The sequence below is a fragment of the Malania oleifera genome, chromosome 13 (assembly GCF_029873635.1).
Source record: "Malania oleifera isolate guangnan ecotype guangnan chromosome 13, ASM2987363v1, whole genome shotgun sequence".
Lineage (NCBI taxonomy): Eukaryota > Viridiplantae > Streptophyta > Magnoliopsida > Santalales > Ximeniaceae > Malania > Malania oleifera.
Genome location: NC_080429.1, coordinates 40,832,803 through 40,854,206, shown reverse-complemented (window position 1 = coordinate 40,854,206; position 21,404 = coordinate 40,832,803). Strand labels below are relative to the sequence as shown.

Genomic DNA, 21,404 nt, shown 5'->3' with positions numbered 1-21,404 from the left:
CAGTACAACTGCATGCTCTTGTGCACAATGTCTTAATTGCATGGTAATTTGGTTGAACCTTATGTTCACATTATCTATGTGGAATGTGCTTCTACCATATTTCATTGTGAATGAAAGTCCCAACATATTGCCTAGTCATGTGGATGCTATTTTAACTTAAAATTAACATGAATATTTCATATTTAAAGTATAACTAACTGCTGTTGCTATATTTTTTTTCAACTGATAATGATATGTGTTTTCTGGTATCCGTTCTTCTGTTCATTCAGTAAAATATGTGAGATTATTTTAAAAATAAACTTTTCTTTTGTCTGTCTTGTTTTCCTTTCACAGTTTATGGATTTGCTTCCAAAGTTTCCTCATCACCCTCAACTACTTCAGACAGGTGATATATTCTTCACAATTCTCAATTGAAATTTTTTGGTTGGTCAAAGGCAAGGAGTTGGAGTTCCAAGGCTTATCCACCGCTTGGCCTCAGAAAGGGGAATGCCAACTGCATAAATAGTTTATCATTGCTAAGTGAATCAACTGAACTTACCATGAGAGCCAATGGAAAAAGGAGGATCATACTATTTTGATTTTGCAATAGCTGAATCTTATGATTTTTCATTTCTAATTAATTTTTTCTTATGTGTGGTTGCTTTTCCAGTTTGCTTAACAATTGGGGCATATTCAAAGTGGTTTGATGCTGCAGCAAGTGGATACTCACATTTGCCAGCTGTGATAGACATTCTCATGAGCGGCATGCGCACATCTGAAGATTGTGCAGCAGCTGCTGCTTTGGCATTTAGGCACATCTGTGATGGTATTGATGTTTCCACCTGTGCAACAATTTTCGCCCATTTTGTTTGTTCACTTTGTAGCACTGAAGAAATAAATATTTTTGTATTATCAGTTATATTTTGGTTTTGATGACTTACTAGTTATGATGCCAAAATTTAGCATTACGTGTACACTAATTTCTTAGCGGCATTTTGATGTTTCTAACTTCATTTGCGTAGATGTATGAGAATACACAGTTATTTTTGCTACAAATTTGCAACTTTGGAATCATTCAACTTTGAGGTCTTGTTCGATTTGTCAGATCAGTTGGGAGCTTCTATTAGATTAGTCGGGTAAAATTCAAGGATGGTCAGAGCGGGGAAAATTCAGTTAGGATAAAGAATTATATGCTTATAAGATATTAATACTAAGAATATTTTTAATTTTGAAAATAGTTGATCTAAAAATTTTAAGAATACAAAAGTAATTCAAGAGCCTAATTGAATATGAGGATGTCATTAATTCTTCGCTAGTTTTTGAATACATACACTAAGATTAGGTTAGCACAGTTGTAGAAGCTGCAAATTTCACAGAGGCGGCTATGATTACGTTCTGGGAGGAGGTTGGGAAGAGAATTGGGCTCGGATGTTTGCTTCTTGTTTTGTACCTGGCCCAAGTAAAAGGAAGAACTTCTTTTTGCTTTGGGAAGAATGATTCGGGCTTTTATTTGGATCCAAAGGGTAATTCTCCTCATTCAGGCTTTTCACAGAAGGGTCACGGCTGTAATCAGGTCCATTCTTTGGGAAATGGTGACCTGAGCACTTTCTTGCTGGATCCTGATACTGGGCAGGCCCAAATTTCTGCTCCTAGATCTCGGAAGATGAGTATGGGGAAGATGGAATTTCAACCCTCTGTTAATGGAGTACAAACCCATTCTTCAGTTCTCCAAGATGTCTGTTGAACTGACCAAGGTTTGGAGTAAGTTTAGAACATTAGCAGCCTAGTTTCAAAACAAGATTGTGGTGTTATAAATGTTACTAGTTTCGAAGAAGGACTAGAAGGTGGTGTGGAAAAGAATAAAAGAGAAGATGCTGGTTTTAGGAGGGAGGGGGGATCTGATGTTTCATGTTTTAGTTCTGATAGATTCAAGGTTAATATGGTTTATGCTTGTCTCTGAAGGTGGCTCGTATGGGTGCTGAGATGAAGAAGGTACTTGAAGATCAGAGAGAAAATAATGGTGAGTCTATGCCAAAGTAAGTTATTAAGGAGAGATTCAAAAGGAGAGTAAAGTATTGTGGAAGACCTACATTTTAAGAGGGTGGTTGTATATAGTGATGGGGCTAGTAAAGGCAATGAGGTAAAGAAATGGGGGGGCCTTTCAGATCTAGAGAGTGATGATATTTGTGAGTTTTGACTGTGATGGCGGGTTGTTGGATGTTTCTGTTTCTTTTGATGGACTAGTGGCGATTTATTTTATTTTCGCATATCCCTGTTGAAATTGTTGGAGGAGTTCCTCTTTTTGATAATGATGGGTTGGTTAATGTAAGGATGGAATTCAGTTTACACCCTTGGAGGAGATTCATAAGAAGTTAAAGATCTTTTGAATAAAATGAATTTGAAGATGAGTGATTTTGGAGGAAATGAAGTTTGTATGGGTGGTGGTAAAAGTCAAAAGATGATGGCTCAAAGGGAATTAGCGTATTTGAAGAGCTTGGTAAACTACAATGGAAAGGGTTTAAAAAGGGTTAATATTGTTTAGTTTTATTTTGTGGTTTTTTGTTTTTTTATTTCTTTCTTTTTCCTTTCTTTTCTTTGTTGTGCTTTTTTTTTTCTTAATTGGACTACTGGTCCCTATACGTTTTACCTTCTCTTCTCTCTATCTAATATGTCTTCTTTTTTATCAAAAAGTTAAAATCTTTGTTTCAGTAAAATGAGTGAGCAACAGAAGGTTACTTCCTAGGTTTGGTTCTGTTGAATTCTTAGGTACCTTTTTTGATTCATTAACATAAACAAACTCAGTCAACCTGAGGGCCCACATTTCCTATGATTTCATATATTTTTCATTACATGCTAACAATATTTAGATTCTGATGACATGTATCAACCATTTATCTTTTGCTTTCAAAAAAATGAGTTCAAATAAATCTGTGAATTGATATTATTTTTAACATTAGGGGAATTTATGCAATCTTCTGTTACGATAAATGTGCAGGCCACATGGGTATTGCTAGCTATTTTTGGGTAGTCAGTCATGAGTCCTAATTGATTTTGGAAGCGGATTGTGGCTATAATATCTATGAATCAGTTCTAATCTCTCGTGGGGAGTCTTGGTATGTGAACTGTGGGAAGTCTGTAAAGGATGGACTGTCTAAATATAAATGAAGATCAGAGGAGGCAGACTTTGATTTGATAATAATATTCATTTATCAGTTCTCTAACTAACTTGTTATGACTCCTATTAGATTTTGGAAGCAGATTCTGGCGGGACTCCTATTAGATTTTGGAAGCGGATTCTGGCTGTAATATCCATGATATTATATCTAATCTCTTGTTAGGAGTCTAGCTAATTTGAACTGATGGAAATCTATAAGTATGAACTATAAATATAAAATGAAGATCAGAGGAGGCAGACTTTGGATTAGATATTATTCGTTATTATTTGTCTTATTAACTGGTTCAGTGGCTCTTATGTTCTAGAAGACATACAGTACGTGATTTTTGTATATACTTTCTCATATGTGATGCTCTGCTTCTTATATTTTAGATATACAGTCCTTAGCTTCTTCTTGTTTCCACTTGTGTGGCACAGTGGCACCCCTTCAATAGCCTCTGATGAAATCTTTCATTTGCTGATTTAAAAAAGAAAAAACTCATCATTGGACTATTGCAGGCTTTCTTTTAGCTGTCAAGTGTGATTTGTTTGCTGTTTTAAACTGTGGGTTTTGTTTGTTTTCTTCCTGCATTGTTTTTTACTGTGTATTTTCACATATGCTTTTGTAATTAGACGTCATAGGACTAGTAGCCTTGTAGGTTTTGCTATAACTGTTAACAACAATAGAAGCTGGATGTATAATGTATCTGATATTTATGGTTTCAAACATATCATGATACTGAGGTGTTTTGAGTTCTGAATAGCATATATTTTTGGCTCCTTTTCTTCCCAAAGGATTTGGCATCGTCAAATTTCATTCCTAGTTGCATTCTTCTTGTGGATTACATTGTTGGCAATAATTCACTAATTGGAGGAGTTGCTCCTTGTTAATCTATCAGCCTGAATCCTCTGCAGCGCAAAACTTATTTTGTTAGTGGCATGCAAAACGTATTGCAAATCAGGGCGGAACTCATTTGTACCTTCTTTTAAAATTGATTTGGACCTTTGGTTTGATTATATGCATGATTGTAGCAATGTGAACTCTGAAAAAAGTAGTTTACATATGGTTTACCTCAATTATTTACAATAAAAAATTCTAGAAATAATGTGAAATCATTTGTAATTTTTTAAAAAAATAAGGGAAACAGTTAAATTTTACGAGGTTGGACCATGGTTACCTAAAAATGCTAGCACCCTAGCGTACAAGAGGTATGAACGCTCCAAATGTGGTATAATTTTGATTCAGAACTCTAAATCCAGCAGTCCAAATTAATTCAAGATTTTTCACATAGCATATTTTGTTAGCTAAAGTGGAGAATTATCGCATTATATGTCCGTTTTCAGCCATTATTAATGTATTTCACAAAAGAAAATCTATTCTAGATTAATGAACATGTGCACCCCCTCCAAAATATACATGTGCAACTGCACATTTGTCACGTATGTATTTGTAAAATATCCCCTAATGTTCCTCATTTTAGAGTGTTTGTTACCATGTTCCGGTTCGATGAACCAGAATGTTCCACATTCTAGGTTACACTGATTTGGACATAGAAGGCTAGAAATTTTTTTTTTTTTGAGATTTACTGCATGGTAATGGTAGATCAATAACAGTATGAAAGTATGCATTTTAAAATTGTATAAGTTGTTAAAGAATTGTGATAGTTAGAGAATATGCATAGTAGTTATGTCACCTATTCTATTTATGATTTATTTAGTATACAATAATAGGTGATAATACCCTCACTAACATGCTAGCCTGCAACACAATCCCTCGACCCCTCAAGCTGGAGAACACAGACACAGACACAGACAAACACACATTGTCTGCTCCTAGCTTATTATAAATGAACTTAAATTTGTACCCACTAAGGGCTTAGCAAACAAAAATCTAATTGATATTTGTACTCCACATGAGTAATTATAATGAGCTTTGCTCTTGGCTTCAAGTTTTTTTCTTAAACAATATAACACACACACTCACACACACTCACACTCACACTCACACACATGTCATATGCTCCTAGCTTATTCCAAATGAACTTAACCTGGGCACCCCCTCAGGGCTTACTGGGTTAATACACAAATAGGCTGATTGATATTCCTACTTAATGTCAGTAGTTATAGTGAGCTTTCCTTCCAGTTCTTCAAAAAGACAATAAACTTCAATATGTGTTGTCCTCTCATGAAAAGCTGGATTTGAAGCAATATGAACAGCCATTTGATTTGGTTGAGGGGCTTTCGAGTATTTCTTCTATTGGTTTTGGGATGGATAAGGGTGCTGGGAGGTCATGGAGGTGTGCTGTTTTTGCTCTTTGTTGGGGATTTGGTTGAAACTGAATGCTCGTATCTTTTATGATTTGAGATTGTCTCTCTCTTTGCTTTGGGATTGGGTGCAGTATTTGGCATGATGGCATCTCTTTGGCCTTTTAGTGTTGGTTGTTTCTAGGGTTGTTGCTGGGTTAACTGTACCCTTGGTCACTGAATCATTAACTAAAACAATCGAGGTCTCTAATTTTTTTTTTTTTTCGTGTGCGCTGAGGTCTCTCAATTATGAAATTGTTGTAGTCTCCCTCTTTCTGTCTAGAAATGATGTGCCTCTGTTAGAATTGATCACGTGGCAGTTATGGGACCCACAGTTACCGATTTTTTTTTTCTCTTTGGAATTTTTGTTTATAATAATAATAATAATAAATTTAAACAAGGTATCTTATTTTTTATTTATTTATTTTACTTCCCTTCAAATCTACTGGCCAAACCTCCCATCTTGTTCATGGATTAACGAAAATGTGCAGAAGCTCTATTTTCTAGCCTCTTTTGCCTATCCCAATGTACACCTTGCCCGCCCTACGGGTTCGCACACGTTTTTAATTTAAGCGTGTCGATTAGGCAAGTCGGTCTAACGGAAGGCATGGCGTTTGTGGTAGAAAGTGAGACCAACATGGTGTTACTCGTAGAGAAGATGACAGTTTTGGAACAATGGGTGCTATTGGAGTTGGCGGAGATGGCATTTCTGGCGGTTTTGGAAATGAGTGTTATCACTAGGGAAGATGGCATTTTGGGTAGTTTTGGGACAATGGGTGGTATTATTGGTGGAGATGGGGTTTTTGGTGGTTTTGGAACAATGGGTGCGGGAGGTTTATAACGTGGAGAGGGTTTGAGTGGGAGTATTGGTGGCAGGACTAATGGAGGCAAATACGCTGGTGGCTTTGGAATGGTGGGTTTTGGCGGTGGATATGGGGTTTCCAGCAGCTTTGGAACAATTGGTGATTGCGGATATGGCGTCTTCAGTGGCTTTGAAATGGTGGGTGCTGGTTGTCTTTGGAGGTTTGGGTGGTTTATAAGCGGAGAGAGTTTGGTTGGGAATATTGGCAGCAACACTATTGGTGGCAAATGTGGCAGCTGGACAGGCAGATATGGGGTCACCAGCAGCTTTGGAACAATGGGTGCTGGTCACATACAAGGTTTGGGCAGTAGATCTGAAGAAGGACAAGAAGAAGAAGAAGAAGAAGGGAAAAAAAATACCTCCTTATAATTTATTAGGTAAGCATGGCCCCTAGAACTGCCACGTGAACAATTTTAAAAGAGGGATGCCTTTTTTGAATGGAAAGAGGGAGATTGTAACAATTTTGTAGTTGAGTGACCTCGGCGCACAAAAAAAAGAAGTTAGTGACCTCAATCATTTTAGTCAATAGTTCAGTGACTATGTGTGCATATAACCTATTGTTGCTTTAAGGATGTCAACCACAACTGAGTGGCATTATTGAGTTGATTGTTTTTAATTTTTTTATTCTCACATTTGGTTTGAGGACTCCTGGTTCTCTTCATTCTACTTTTTCCGCTTTGCTCTTTGGTGGTTTGGGCGTTTATAAGGAGGAGAGTGTTTGCTTGGAAGTATTGGTGGCAACACTATTGGTGGTGAATGTGGTAACTGGAGCGGCAGACATAGGGTCGCCAGCGGCTTTGGAGCAATGGGTGCCAGTCTCTTAGGAGGTTTGTGCAGTAGATCTGAAGAAGAAGGAGAAGAAGAAAACGAAAAAAAAAAAAGATACCTCCTTAAAATTTATTATTATTATAAAAAATCCAAATAAAAGAAAAAAGTGGTAAGCGTGGCTCCTAGAACTGCCATGTGAACAATTTTAACGTGAACAATTTTAACTTGCTGCAGATTAGGAGACCTTTGAAGGCTATCTCTCCAGATGTTTGCGTGTTCTGTTATAGGAATTCTGAAACAGCTTCCCATCTCTTTTTGCATTGTGATTTTGCATGGAGGATATCGAACAAACTGTTTGGTATTGTGGAAGAGAGTTGGGTTTGCCCGTATTCAGTGGAAGACCTGTTAGTCATCTCATTTGCTGGCCTTGGGAGAAGGAAGGATAGGGCAGCTCTGTGGAAGTGTGGGAAGTTTGCAGTCTAATGAGGTTTATGACTGGACCGTTACATGCCAATTTTTTTTGGGAAGAAGTTAAAATGGTCATTGGTGTGTGAAAAGATTCAGTATATAACTTCTCTATGGTGTGTTGGGTTTGGAATTATAGGGAGGCTAGTTTTCAGGATTTAAATAGGGATTGGAGGAACTGGTTGGCTTGATTTTTGTTGTTTTAGTTTTTATCTGGTTTGAACCAGATTTTCTTCAATAGATATGTTATACCTCCTCCTTGTAAATTCTTTCCCTAATGAAATTTCTTTTGCTATAAAAAAATAAAAATAATGAATAATAACTTTTTCAAGGATTTTCAGTTGAACATGCAGTTCTTATTTTCTTTGTATGTTTACCTTTCTGGAAGAGTGTGCTTCCTGCCCTTTCATTTTGTTTACCTTTCTGGAAGAGTGTGCTTCCTGCCCTTTCATTTTGACAGAAAGCGATTTTTTTTTTTAATTTTTTAAAATTTATATTTATGAAAATTTCATGTTAAGTCGATTGCTAGCCAGCTTTGAAGGGATTGACCAGGGGTAATGGGAATGGATGTTTGACTTTGCAGCTATGTTATTGGGCTTGCGTAGTTTCTACATAAAAGATGTGCGCACTTTTGGTCTTTGTTATGGGCATAAGTTGCCAAAGATGTGGGTCTGGCCCCTTGGCTATTTGAGGAGTGCATGATGATGTAGCTAATGTCACATTAAAATCTCAAATGCAATGACAATACATTGTTCCTAATGAAATCTTGATGGCTTTGAAACTAGTCAAGTTGCAATTTGTGAAGTGTTGGGCTGCTCAAGTGGGAGCCTAGAGGTGTCGGATTAGTGTGGTTTCCTGCTTTTTCATGCCCAGGGCTATAGATTTGTTCATTTGTGTTAGGGTATGTTATGGCAGTGATAGTGCTAAGTATTTTGCTTTGAAAACAATCGAGCTGGGTCATTTCGGGGATGAATATAGTGTTAGGAAGCTTCTCTTTTTGGGTTGTAACCTTCTTAAAGTTTATCACTTTGAGCTTGGTTTTCCTCCTGTTAGAGTACCACTTTACCTAAAAAGTTAAGCTGTTAGCTTGTTGGCCAACAATGTATGTCATGCTTTAACACCTCCCGGCAACGTGTCTCATATTGTGGAAAATTTTCTATTTTATATTATTCTTTGATCAAGTCACTGGTTAGTAGTTGTCCTTATTTTGCTGTGATGATTGCAATGCAATAACATGGTTTGCTTTATGTTATGCGATTAGAATTCACTTAATTTATAATGACTGTAGATTGCAGAAAAAATCTTTGTGGATATTTGGATGGTCTTTTCCAAATATACCAAGTAGCAGTCAGTGGGGAAAGTGTCTTCAAAGTTTCTGCTGAAGATTCACTGCATCTTGTTGAAGCCGTAAGGTATTCTTGTTGCGCAAAAGCTTCTTTTGTGCTATGTGCCTCTGCTAGATGTATTAATTTTTTCTTTAGTCGCATTTGACTTCTCTTAAAATTTGTTATTGCAGCATGGTTATTTCAGAACTTCCTCCAGACCATGCCAAGAAAGCCTTGGAGGCATTATGCTTGCCAGTTGTTGCTCCTTTACAGGTGCTTTCATTTTGAGAACTATTCTATTGATCTTCTGTTGGCGGATGATACTATTATTTAATACTGTAACCATCAGGAAGTTATAAATCAAGGTCCAGTAATATTGGATAAGAAAGCTGCTCGTGAGCTTACCGTCCATATAGATCGACTTGGAAATATCTTTAGGTACATGCCTTTTTTATGTGTATGTTTTTTCTATTTATTTTGTTTCTAAATGGATATCAATTGCATCAATTGAATCATTTCTAGATATGTAAATCACGCGGAAGCTGTGGCAGATGCAATTCAGAGGCTGTGGCCAATTTTCAAAGCCATCTTTGATCGGTAAGGATCTGTGCAAAAAAACCTGGATTTTAATACTTTTCCTGTCTTAATCTCATTTGATTTTTTCAGTTATGCTTGGGATATGCGGACAATGGAGTCTCTTTGCCGAGCTTGCAAATATGCTGTGAGTTTCTGAGCCATGATCTTCTTTATTTTAAATGTCATTTCTAACAGTGTTTTAAATACTGTGGTGTTGACTGACCTGCTAGTGAACTTTATGCTTATACAGCAGATTTTACACTTGAATTTTATAATGTATTTTTTGTCGTCGTTTTCTGTATTTGACCTGGTTTTATTATCATCATGTATGTGCATTGTTTTTGAAAAGGAAGGTGTATTCCCAGGGGGGGGTGAATTGGGATTTTAAAATTTCTTTATACCCTTTTTAATTTACTCACTCTTAACTCTTTTCGGTTTCAGCAAATGCACATACAAAGTTGATTTACAAACACAAGTTCAGCGGAAAATTTACATGGTTATAAACTTTTATGAATGAATATACCAATTTGAATATCCCTTTCAGCAATTTAATTCAATCCAACCAAGATAACCAAAACACAATCCACAATATAGAATGAATTCAGCACTGCTTCCAAGATTCAGCAATTGAGTAACTCAAAGTAGAGTTTAAGTATGTAGCTGATAAAAAACCCTGTATTAGTAAATTTGATTTCTCAGTAAGAAGCACAATTGAAATTTCTAACACTCTTCCAAAAACTCAAAATTTAAATAAACTTTCAATTAATGGGTTTTGGGTGTTAACCAATCAACGTACTCTCTTATGGTTTCTGCAATAAATATTGATCAACCAACGTACTCCCTTTTTGGTTTCCGTAATCCCAAAGTCAAATTAATTTTCAGTTTATTTGTAATCCAATCCATGTAGCTTATATGAACAGAAAAATTAAATTCCAACCACGCAATTTATATGAGCTGAAAATTAAATGAGAGTAGGGAAGAGAGTGAGATGCGAGTTTTACGAGGTTCGGCTATACCCGCCTACATCCTCGCCTTAGGCAAATACACCCAAAGATTCCAGTATACCACTCATTTACGGGTAGGAGCAACCTTACACACTCCTTTGATGGGCAGGAGCAGCCTTACAATCTCTCCTTCAATAGGCTAGAGTTCGCCTCTCCAAATGATACCTCACGCTTGGTCCAACAACTATTCAAAGACCTAAACTGTCTACAAAAAAACAAGAGCAAATTTGGTGTACAAAGACACCTCAACAAGAGCTGATTAGTACAACAATTAAGCATGATAATATACTTCAATTAAAAATAATAATTGAAAGAATTTGAAGCCTTAGAAGTATATCACTGTGAGCTTTCTTTCTTGATTGAAAGAATTCAGAATATACTCAAAATTTGTGAGAGCTTCACAGAACTTTAGGGAATTGGAGAGCAAGAGAGCTTTGAGAGTTTTGAGAGCAAGAGAGCTTGTTTGCTGTGTATTGCTTGGTTTGTGAATCCTTAGTCTTGGGGTGGGGGAGGGTATATATAGATGTTTAAACAAGAGTATTTCGTGTTCCCCTAGTAACTTGGAGTGTTTCCCAAGTTTTCATAATGTTTAGAATTCAAAAACTCAAATTTGGAAACTTCCCGTTATGTTTTAAATTTTGAAATCTCGAACATTCAGTCGACTAGAAACAAAGAGTCAGTCGCTTGGGTCATTAAAAACACAGAAAATTCAAAGGCAGTACAGTGTCAGTCAACTGGGTTGACAAGAGTCGGTTGCTTGGATAGGTTCTGTCTGCTGTTCAGTCGCCTGAATAGATATAGTCAGTCACCTGATAACTTTGACCACCCTTCAGTATTTTGGTCATAACTTTTTCTATACAACTCCAAATTGGATGTTCTTGGTATCAATAGTAAGCTAAGAGAAAATCTCACAACTTTCATGTTGAACACTTTTTAAGATAAGAATCAATTGATAGAGAAAATTGCACATCAACACGGATATAAAAAAAATAATAGAATTTGGAAAATCCTGTTTTAGTGCTTTTCATTTCAAAAATAATTTTAATCTTTTTGAAATAACTTTTGACCTTATAAAAAATATTTTCCAAGTATATTAAGAGGTATCTAGGTCCAAGTAATTAACCTAAGAGTTTCGTGTATCCATATTGAAATCGCTTGAAGTACTTACATGAGACTTCTTAAGACTTATACATTTTAAGCACTTAAGTCTTCATGCTTTTCCATTTGTTGAGTCTATCTTGACTTCCAACGTAAATTCCCTTTAAGCTTCATCAAATCATCTTTGAATCCATGCTTTAATAGTATAAGCTTTATGAGATCTTCTTTCTTTGGAGTATAAGCTTTCAATAATCCTTGTGTGCACTTGACCTTGTATTCACATACTTGAGTCCTGAAATATCATAACTTAACCAAATATGTTAAGTTCCTCTGATTTGTTATCTTCAAAATAAGATTTTAAGCCTTGTAAGGCCAACAGTTTTTCATGTACTCTTTTTAGTTCCATTCACTCAGTTTTTGGTGAAAAAAATGTATTAGTGTAGTTATAGCGGTTAACAGTTTAGGAAATGGTTAACGTTCCTAGCTGGTGAAAATGAACTTTTTCCCCTTCTTAAGGTGAGAACTTCTGGAAGGTTTATGGGAATCACAATTGGAGCAATGCTAGAGGAGATTCAAGGCCTATATCAGCAACACCACCAGCCATGCTTCCTTTATCTTTCTAGTGAAGTTATAAAGGTATGTGCTTCCCTTCCTTGAATATATGCAGTCTATGGTATTTTATTTTTTGATAACTTAATTGATCATCTGCAGATATTTGGGTCTGACCCATCTTGTGCAAACTACTTAAAAATTCTGATTGAAGCACTCTTCAGCCACACAACATGCCTTCTGACGAAAATTCAGGTATGGTTTCATTGTCCAGCCTGTTGCCTTTGTTCTCCAAGTTTACCAGTGTAAATCTTGGTGTTTGACTGTGGAATAATCTGCTCTGTAGGATTTTACTGCCAGGCCAGACATAGCAGATGATTGCTTTTTGTTGGCATCAAGGTGCATTCGTTATTGTCCTCAATTGTTTATTCCATCGGTAGCATTTCCGGCGCTAGTTGATTGTTCTATGATTGGGATAACAGTCATGCACAGGTATTAGCTTCTCTCTTTCTCTTTCTCCTTTGCATGCATGCATGCTTGGATGCAAGCACAGGTATGCAGTGATTCTAAATGAAGTTGATGCTTTTATGAATATTTATTTAATTATGAAATCATTTTTGCTTTACTAAGAAAGAGAGAATTTGTGCTGTTAAGGATATGTTGCTCCAATATTCACTACTATTTTATAAGGTTAGGCGCTTTTGTTTGGTAATTCATGTCCTGACATGCTGTATCGTAAAGGTTAAAATATATGTGATTCCAACATTCATTGCTTCTATATTTAATTCCATATAGGGGCATTTGGCTTCAGCTATCCTAATTGCCGTCCTGGAATCAATTTTCTTGGTATGTTACGCCCAGAAGTAGGGTTACTAGTGAAATACTTCTATTTGATTTAGGATTCCCGGGAATATAATGTTACAGTGTTTAGGTGACATGGATTTTCTAATCATATTGCAATAAGATCATCAGAATACCCTAAACCTGTGAAAATAATATGCATTCAATCTTGTAATATCCATGTGTATAATAATAACAATAATAGCGAACACGAAGGGGCAATTTTGTCCAGGATCATTGAATGGTAGTGATATTTTTGTCACCTGTAGATGGATTCCCATGGGAATCCAAGATTATCTAAGGGGTGGGCTTTGAACTAATATTTTTTTGGGATAGCTCCTAGAGAGTCCCAGGTACATGTAGGATTCCCATCAAATTCCAAACATGGGCATCTAACACAGAAAGGGCCACATTCCTGAGAATTATTCAGATAACCAGAGCCAAATGCCTGCTAATATTCTTGTGGATTCTTTTGTTCATTGTGTGAACGACTTGACCTACAGTAACTAAAAATATTAAACATGATTTCTTTGTTAAATTAAGGTTAGGAGTGTTGGGGACTTGGGACCTGGTGTAGATGTCATGCATTTTGTCAGTCAATCTTTCTTTTTTCGTTTTTTTTTTCTTCTTTTGGGTGATTGGGTTGGACATATACATTCCCTTGGTTCAGAGTAGAATTCGTTTTTGGTGGTTATTTTATCTTCTTGATTTGGGAGAGAAGAGGTGGAGTGTTTTGACCCAACTTCATTTTTTTTAGCAAATTTTATCTTTCTATCCTTTGTGGATTTAAGCAAATGGCCAAGCCACATATATTGTCACAGAACAACCTCAAGTGATTAAATGTGTGGTGAAGTCCTGGATGTATAGGTTCCTTGATTCTTCTTTTAGCCCGTTACTTCAAATAAAGTGGGATGAGGGGATGCAATTCTACTTTGTTCTCCCATCACTTAGATATCCTAGTATGAAGTGGTATGCTTGTGTAAGCAACTACCAAGCAATCTGCTGAAGCATTTTGGGTTGGTTGGCCAGCATAGTTTTTTAATCTAGTGAGTTTGTGTGGGTATTACAATTGGTTTCAAAGCCCTCTCACTCTGTCTGGAGCTGGAGTGGGTATTATCTTCTTGCCCTAGCCCCTGACTGTCGAATAGAAATGATGGAACCCTGGGTGTTTGGGCACTTTGCTTTTCCTCTGCAACCTACTTTAGGAGTGCCAGATACTGTGATGCAGGAGCATCAAAAGTCCACAAAGGCTGCATAAGCCAGATTTACTGCTCAGTTTCTGCAGCAATTACTGTTCATTATACTGTGGCAGTTCATTCTTTCCTGGGGCATTTATGCCTTTTGAGGCTTTTATTTGGGGTATTTTGTTCTAGTACTTCAGAACAGTGTGCAGCCGTTTAAAAGCTTTATACAAGATTTAGGGCTGGGATTGTAGGATTTTTTGTAAAATGGCATAAAACCCTTCCCTAAAGGCTGTAATTTAAAGCCCCCCCCCCTCCCACACAAAATATTGTAATAATATTTTAGTCATGAGTTATCTTTTTGGTCACAGATGCTAGAGATTCATCTATTTCCAAACATTCTTTGTATATTTTTATGTTTATGCTGTTGTTGGAACTATGTTTAGCTGACGGAAAGGAACTGTCTGGGTCCCAACCCTATATCAACTGCTAAGAGAGCAAAGTATCATGAATTGCATGATGGTTGAACTTGCAAGAGGTTGTGGAGTGGTGGAAGAGCAAATGCAAACTAGCTAGCAGATATGGCTGGGATGCAGTGTATTGAAGATTTATCATTAATTATGAGCAATGTATGTAGACCGATAATGGGAGCAAGTGGAACCCAATATGGACATCCCGGTGGCTGGCTGTGAACCCTTGAACATACTGGAAGGTTGTCTAAAGCAGAAAAAAATTTGAAAGCAATGGTGAAAACCCCCATCATAATCTTGTTCATCAGGAAATTGGAGATGCAGGTGGTTTGGAAGAGAGATTTGACAGTGAGGTTTCTGATTCATTTGCAAAGGTGCATGCTGATGATTATTTTGATTGGGAAGTGACTGGGAAACAATTTTGAATAGAAGCATATAGCAGAAGAAAAAAAAGTGCTGTCTGTAAACCTTAAGCTCCACGGTACTGCATTTGAATGTTGAAAGAGAGTTAAGAGCAGGTTGCCCAGAAAAATAAGTAAAAAATCAGCATGTGGGAGCACTTGAAGGCGAAACTGCAGAAGCAATTCTTACCAGCTGATTGTGCAATAGAGTTGTAAGAAAAATTTCATAAGTTGCAAAGAGGCTTCCATGGAAGATCACATTGTCAATGTCGATAATCTCTATATTCATTTTAAGTGAGAGTAATGAGCAACTAACAGCTTGTTACCTTGTAGCCTTGAATCAGTCCAAAATGAAAGAAATAAGAATTGGTTTTCAAAATTGTTTTGGTCCAAGTAATTCCAGGGCAGGTAGTGTGTTTCAAACTAGGTGTTTCACTTGTAAGGGGAGGTGCACATGTTATATTTTCCAACAATGAATAGTGAACCTAATTGAGGGTAAAGATGAGTTGCTGAAGGTAAGATACATGATATCATGATGAAGAGGAAGATATTGACATTTATCCAGTCTAAGGAGATAGTATGATGGTTAGGCACCTAGTAATGATACCTAAAGTTTGAAGATGAGTAGGATTGGAGGTGCCGCCATATTTGTTGGATATTTTAAGTTTTATTTTTATTTATTTATTTATTTATTTGTTTTTGTTTTTGCGGTGGTTAAGAGTGCAATGTAATCTAGATGGGGTAGCTGCAATAATGTTATTTCAAAGGAATTTCTTGACAAGCTAAAGTTGTAGACACAGAGACATCCTCGCCTGCAGAGTTGTTAGTTTTGAAAAGGAAATGCAGTAACAATCACTTCTCCTTGCATAGTGAAATTCACTTGGATTGAAAAAATAGAAAATGAGGCTGGGTGCCATTTAGGGGTGACCATATTGACACATAATCATTTACCTACAAATACCCATCTTAAATAAAGGGGTATGATTTAACCTTTCCATTTAAATGGTTCTCCCATTTTGACCCATTAATTTAAAAGGTTTAAATGGGTATACCACTATACCCTCTCAACCCACCACCCATTTATTAACCAATTTACCAACGTTTCATGCCTCTCAAAATCGCCAGATGTCCCCCCATGCAGAGCTAAGCTGCATCACGCCTCAAAAATATTAGTCCTTACCTTAAAGCAAGGTCATAAAGTACATTGCCACTTTTTTCCTTTTGTTGTGGCTGTCAATGGAAGTATATATTGAAAAGTTTAATTATTCCCACTGACAAGTTCCACTGGTTCACTGAAAACCCAAACATAGAACCAGATTCTCCTTCATTGAGAATCTTTAATTGTTTTCCTAATACTTAACCAAATCTAGTTAATTCATTTAAACACCTAATAACCAATTTTCATTCTCTAGAGAGAGATGGTGATGGAGGAGTTGTGTAAGAATATAAAAATAAAATAAAATATGATATATAGGAGCATGTTAGGGAGTTATCCTTGGAGGTAAGGTGCCCTGCATTGGATTGGCTGTTGTTTTTATTTAAGGGTTCCTTTGGGGGGTGATCCTAGATCTGCTAGTTTTTAGGATCTGGTTCTCAAAAGCGTCAAGCATTTTGATGATTGGAAGGGTGCTCTCTTTTATTTAGAAGGTAGGACTACTCTCATTCAAGCTTGTCTTTTTAGTATCCCACTGTATTTTCTTCCTATTTTCAAAATTCCTATGGGGGTGGCTAGTAGGATTGAGAGAATCATGGGAGATTTCCTTTGTTAGGGGTTCTAGGACCCATTTGGTGAGGTGGGAGGTGGTTTGTAGGTTCAAAATGGGAGGGCTGCTTGGGTCTTGATAATTTGGTGTCTAATAACACGGCTCTCTTGGCCAAATGGCTTTGATGGTTCCATTAGAGGTTTCTTCCTTGTGTCATAAAGTTATAAAAAGCAAGTTTAAACTTGATGAGAATGGGTGGGATACTAATTTGGGTCTTGGATGTTCATAGAAAAGTTTGTGGAAAGCCATCTGTCATATTTATTCTGTCTTTATTCCTCGTACTAAATTTTTGTTGGGCATGGGTTGCAATATTCACTTTTGGAAAGACCATTGGTCGGGGAATGTTGTTTTGTCCACCTCTTTTCCTTGCCTATCTCATTTGAGCTTGGGACAGGATGGATCCATCTCTTCTTTTATTGTGGAGTCGGGTGGTCCTTTACCTTGGAATTTCCACTTTAGGAGACCCTTGAATGATAGGGAGATGGAGGTATTATCTTCCTTGTTACTCTTGCTAAGTAATTGTCAGGTATCTTTGGAAGCTGATAGCTGCCCTTGCTCTTTGGATTCCTTGGGGTTTTATTCCTGCAAATCTTTTTGTGAGTTTTTGACTAGCTCTTATTTTCCTTTTCCTCTTCCTCTCTATGCTATTTGGAAGGCCAAATTCCCCGCTAAAATCAAAGCTTTTCTTTGGCTGGTTGTGCTTAATAGGATCAACACCAACAACTTGTTACAGACTAGGAGACCGTTAAAGGCTCTCTCTCCCCAGATGTATGTGTGCTTCATTTTAATTGCTCTGAAACTGCACCGCATCTTTTCATGCATTGTGATTCCACTTGGAGGATTTGGAATAAGCTATTTAATTATTTTGGTAAATGTTGGGTTTGTCCAAAGGCAGTGGAGGAGTTTATGGCAATTCATTTTGTCGATTTTGGTAGGAAAAAGGAAGGTAAAAAGAGTTTTAGAATTGTGCCCTTTTTGCTGTATTTTGGGATCTATGGATGGAATGAAATGTGCATATTTTCTCATAAAAGAAGTTGTCATTTTTATTGGTTTAGGAGAAGATTCACTATTTGGCTTCTCTTTTGTGTGTGGGTAATAGGATCTTCAAGGGGGTGTGCTTTTTGGATATTCAGCTTGATTGGCTTTCCTTGTTGAACTGGTAGTGCATGATTTTTTTTTTAGTGTTTTTTGGTTTCCCCTTTCTACATATGCTGCGGTAACCCCGAGTTTTGAAAAGAGATGTAGTATTCTCTCGCTTGTACAATCTTTTTCTATCAATGAATTTCTTTTGTTATAAAAAAAATAAAGAATTAGATAAAAAAAAGTTGGAAAATGTATGGCTTGTTTAGTTGTGGAAAACAATTTTCATTTTTCATTTTACTTTTCTAAATAATTATAAAAAATCAAGTTAAAATTTATAATTTACAACATTTATATAAAATAAATGAACAATAATAAAATGTTTTGACACTATTTTCTTGTGGAAATAGTTTTATTTTCCATTTCTAATTTTTCAAATAATTGCAAAAATACCACCTTGCATTCCATTTTTCTTTATTTATATAGGAAATTTTGTAAAACATCTTATTACCATTTTCTAGATTTTTCACTTCTAACTTTGAGTACCGGAGCATGGAATTTGGATCTTGGGCTTTGATTTGTATGAATTATGTATTAAGTTTCTTCCAACCTCATACAAATCCAAGCCCCAAAATCAAGGATCCCAAATACTACCTTATAAATTTTTTGGAAAATTGAAGTCTTAGTTGTTTTTTGATAATTTTTAAATCTAGAAATAGAAAATGAAAAGCTGTTTTGGACGGCTAAACAAACTATATTTTCCACCTTTTTTTATATGAATTTCAAAAACTAAAAGCTAAGCTAAAATTTTTATAGTTCTTTGGAAAATTAAAAGATGGAAAAGGGAAAATTTTTCCCACAACTAAACAGGGCCTATCGTTCTTTTAGAAATTTTTTTTTTGGTGTAAATGGACCAACCTGTGTATAAATGGGTATGGCAATAAACAGGTCAAACAATTTTATGTAAATGGGTGGTCATAAATGGGTAAATGGGTTATTGGTGACTGAACTGACCAACCTGTGTATAAATGGGTATGGCAATAAACAGCTCAAACAATTTTATTTAAATGGGTCATAAATGGGTAAGCGGATCATTGGTGACTGAACCCATTTTAACCCGATGCATCTGACCCATACCCACTCAGTTAATATGGGTGGTGTCATCTGATCCCTATGGCTGCATGTCATATCCTACTAGCAGAACTGGGAGTGTGCATGATTCATTACACTAAAGCTTACCCATACTCTTTCTGGAAGGAAGAAAAAATATTGACTGTGGACCCACATAGAGAGGAGGTCACTAATACATTTCCATGTTGCATCCTAACTGCCTGACAATTTGACACTGGTAGTGGGCAGTTGGGGTGTTATTCACGCACTAGCTTGTACAGCTGTAAATCAGGACCAGCATGTGGAGTTTGGTGACTGTCTAGTTGAAATCTGGCATCTATTGAGGGAGATCTATGAGCTGGTTGGTGATGAATTACTGCAGGCCTCACTTACCATGCTATCAACTTGGCGCCTTGTGCAGCTTTACCAAATTTGCCTGCCTCTAGAATGTGGTGCAATATGCAAGCAAGAGCTATTTTGCTTTTCTAATTTTTATTTTTCTTTTCATTTTTTTATTTAAGGGTTTCTATTATAAAAACCAAGAAAATGCTAGAAGAGTGGAGGAAAAGTAAGTTAGTAGCTCTATATAAACTAAGGCGACATTCAAAACTGTAGTAACTATCGTGGAATTAAGATTATGAGCCATACTATGAAATTGTTGGAAAGGGTAATTGAATATAGAATAAGATTAAAAACAAAGATTTCAAAAAATCAATTTGGTTTTATGCCTAGGAGATCAACAATAGAAGCTATTTATCTTTTAAGAAGTTTAATGAAAAAGTTTAGGGAAAAGAAGAAGGACTTGCATATGGTTTTTATTGATTAAAGAGAAGCTTATGATAGAGCACCTAGGGAAGTGTTTTGGTGGGTATTAGAAAAGAAGAGAGTTTGCAGTAGATATGCGGAGGTCATTAAGGATATGTATGATAGAGTAGTTACTAGCGTCAGGACCGTAGGAGGAGAGTCTAGAGAGTTTCCAGTCTCAATAGGTGTTTATCAAGGTTCTACTTTGAGATCTTATCATTTTTACTTTAGTAATTGATGAAATTACTAGGAATATCTAAGATGAGATCCTTTGGTGTATGTTGTTTGCAGATGCTATTGTGTTGATTGATGATAGTAGAAGCAGACTGGAATCTAAGTTAGAACTTTGGAGAGCCACATTAGAGTCTAAGGGGTTTAGGATAAGTAGGAATAAGACTGAATATTTGAATTGTAATTTCATTGATGTAAGGAGTAACAACAATGAGAAGATTAAACTGGATAATCAGGAGATTAATAGCACTGATAGATTTAGTTATCTTGGATGTATTATGCAAGGCGAAGGAGAAATTGAAGAAAATGTAGTACATAGAATTAAGACAAGTTGGGTAAAATGGAGGAGTGCTTTAGGCTTGTTGTGTGATTGTAGAATACCCTCAAAATTAAAAAGAAAGTTTTATAAGATGACTATAAGGCCAGCTATGCTTTATGGTTTAGAATGCTGGGCAACTAAGAAACCACATTTACAAAGAATGAAAGTTGCTGAGCATGTATGCTAAGGTGGATGAATGGTTTAAAATTAAAAGATAAGGTAAGAAATGAACATATACGCAAATTTTAGACATGGAACCGGTTGAAAACAAGATAAGGGAGGGGCGACTTAGATGGTTGGGCATTTAAAACACAGGTCTAGAAGAGCACCTGTGAGGAGGAGTGAGTTATGGTTTCTGGTATTAAAAGGGGTAGGCCTAAAATTACTTGGAATGAGGTTGTGAGGAAGGATTTAATAGCCCTTAATCTAATAGAAGAAAATGCTCTGGATCGGGTGAATTGGCGGACAAGGATTCGTGTAGTCAACCCCACCTAGTGGGACATAAGGCTTTGTTGTTGTTGTTGTTGTATTATAATCATGTCTTCAAGATTCTAGAGTTTTATTATTTATGAATCTAGATTCTAGGGTATTATTTTTTAGGAAATTAGTATGTAAATTATTTTCTTAAACTAATTCCCTTATCTTTCAAGCATAGTTAGTTTTTGAAAAGGCCTTATGTACTCATTTTGTTCATAATTCAAAAGAGAACCTTAGTAATTGACTGAATGGCTCCAGGAAATAGTGCTGGAATGCAAAAACAGGTTAAGGACTTGCTGAACAGAATGAGTTTTCCCAGTTCTGCTAATGCTAAAAAGGACGGAGCATGGAGGATGTGTGTGGATCGTTGTGCCATAAACAAAATTACAGTAAAATACTGTTTCCTGATTTCTCGTTTGGATGACATGCTTGATATGCTGGTGTGCTCTGAAGTGCTCTTCAAGATAGACTTGAGAAGCGGCTGTTAAATAGTGGTGATGAATGGAAAACAGCATTCCAAATGCCAGATGGACTCTATGAACCTGGCACACTCATGAGGATGATGACTGAGTAAAACCTTTCTTGGGAGCATAGTTTATTTTTATGTTATATTGATATTTAATTAGGAAAAATATTAGTTCATT

The 21,404-nt window shown here is 36.3% G+C and overlaps 1 protein-coding gene across 2 annotated transcripts in view; it reads left to right on the top strand.

The window, feature by feature from the left end:
- LOC131146729 (transportin MOS14) overlaps nucleotides 1-21,404 on the top strand; it is a 101,938-nt gene that overhangs the window by 65,005 nt on the left and 15,529 nt on the right. For both annotated transcript variants that reach the window (XM_058096487.1, XM_058096486.1), the window contains exons 16-25: nucleotides 334-385; nucleotides 650-805; nucleotides 8,821-8,944; nucleotides 9,049-9,130; nucleotides 9,207-9,295; nucleotides 9,380-9,454; nucleotides 9,524-9,578; nucleotides 12,052-12,171; nucleotides 12,247-12,339; nucleotides 12,431-12,576. In XM_058096487.1, the coding sequence (XP_057952470.1) occupies nucleotides 334-385; nucleotides 650-805; nucleotides 8,821-8,944; nucleotides 9,049-9,130; nucleotides 9,207-9,295; nucleotides 9,380-9,454; nucleotides 9,524-9,578; nucleotides 12,052-12,171; nucleotides 12,247-12,339; nucleotides 12,431-12,576 (992 nt within the window). The remainder of the gene's footprint in view (nucleotides 1-333; nucleotides 386-649; nucleotides 806-8,820; nucleotides 8,945-9,048; nucleotides 9,131-9,206; nucleotides 9,296-9,379; nucleotides 9,455-9,523; nucleotides 9,579-12,051; nucleotides 12,172-12,246; nucleotides 12,340-12,430; nucleotides 12,577-21,404) is intronic.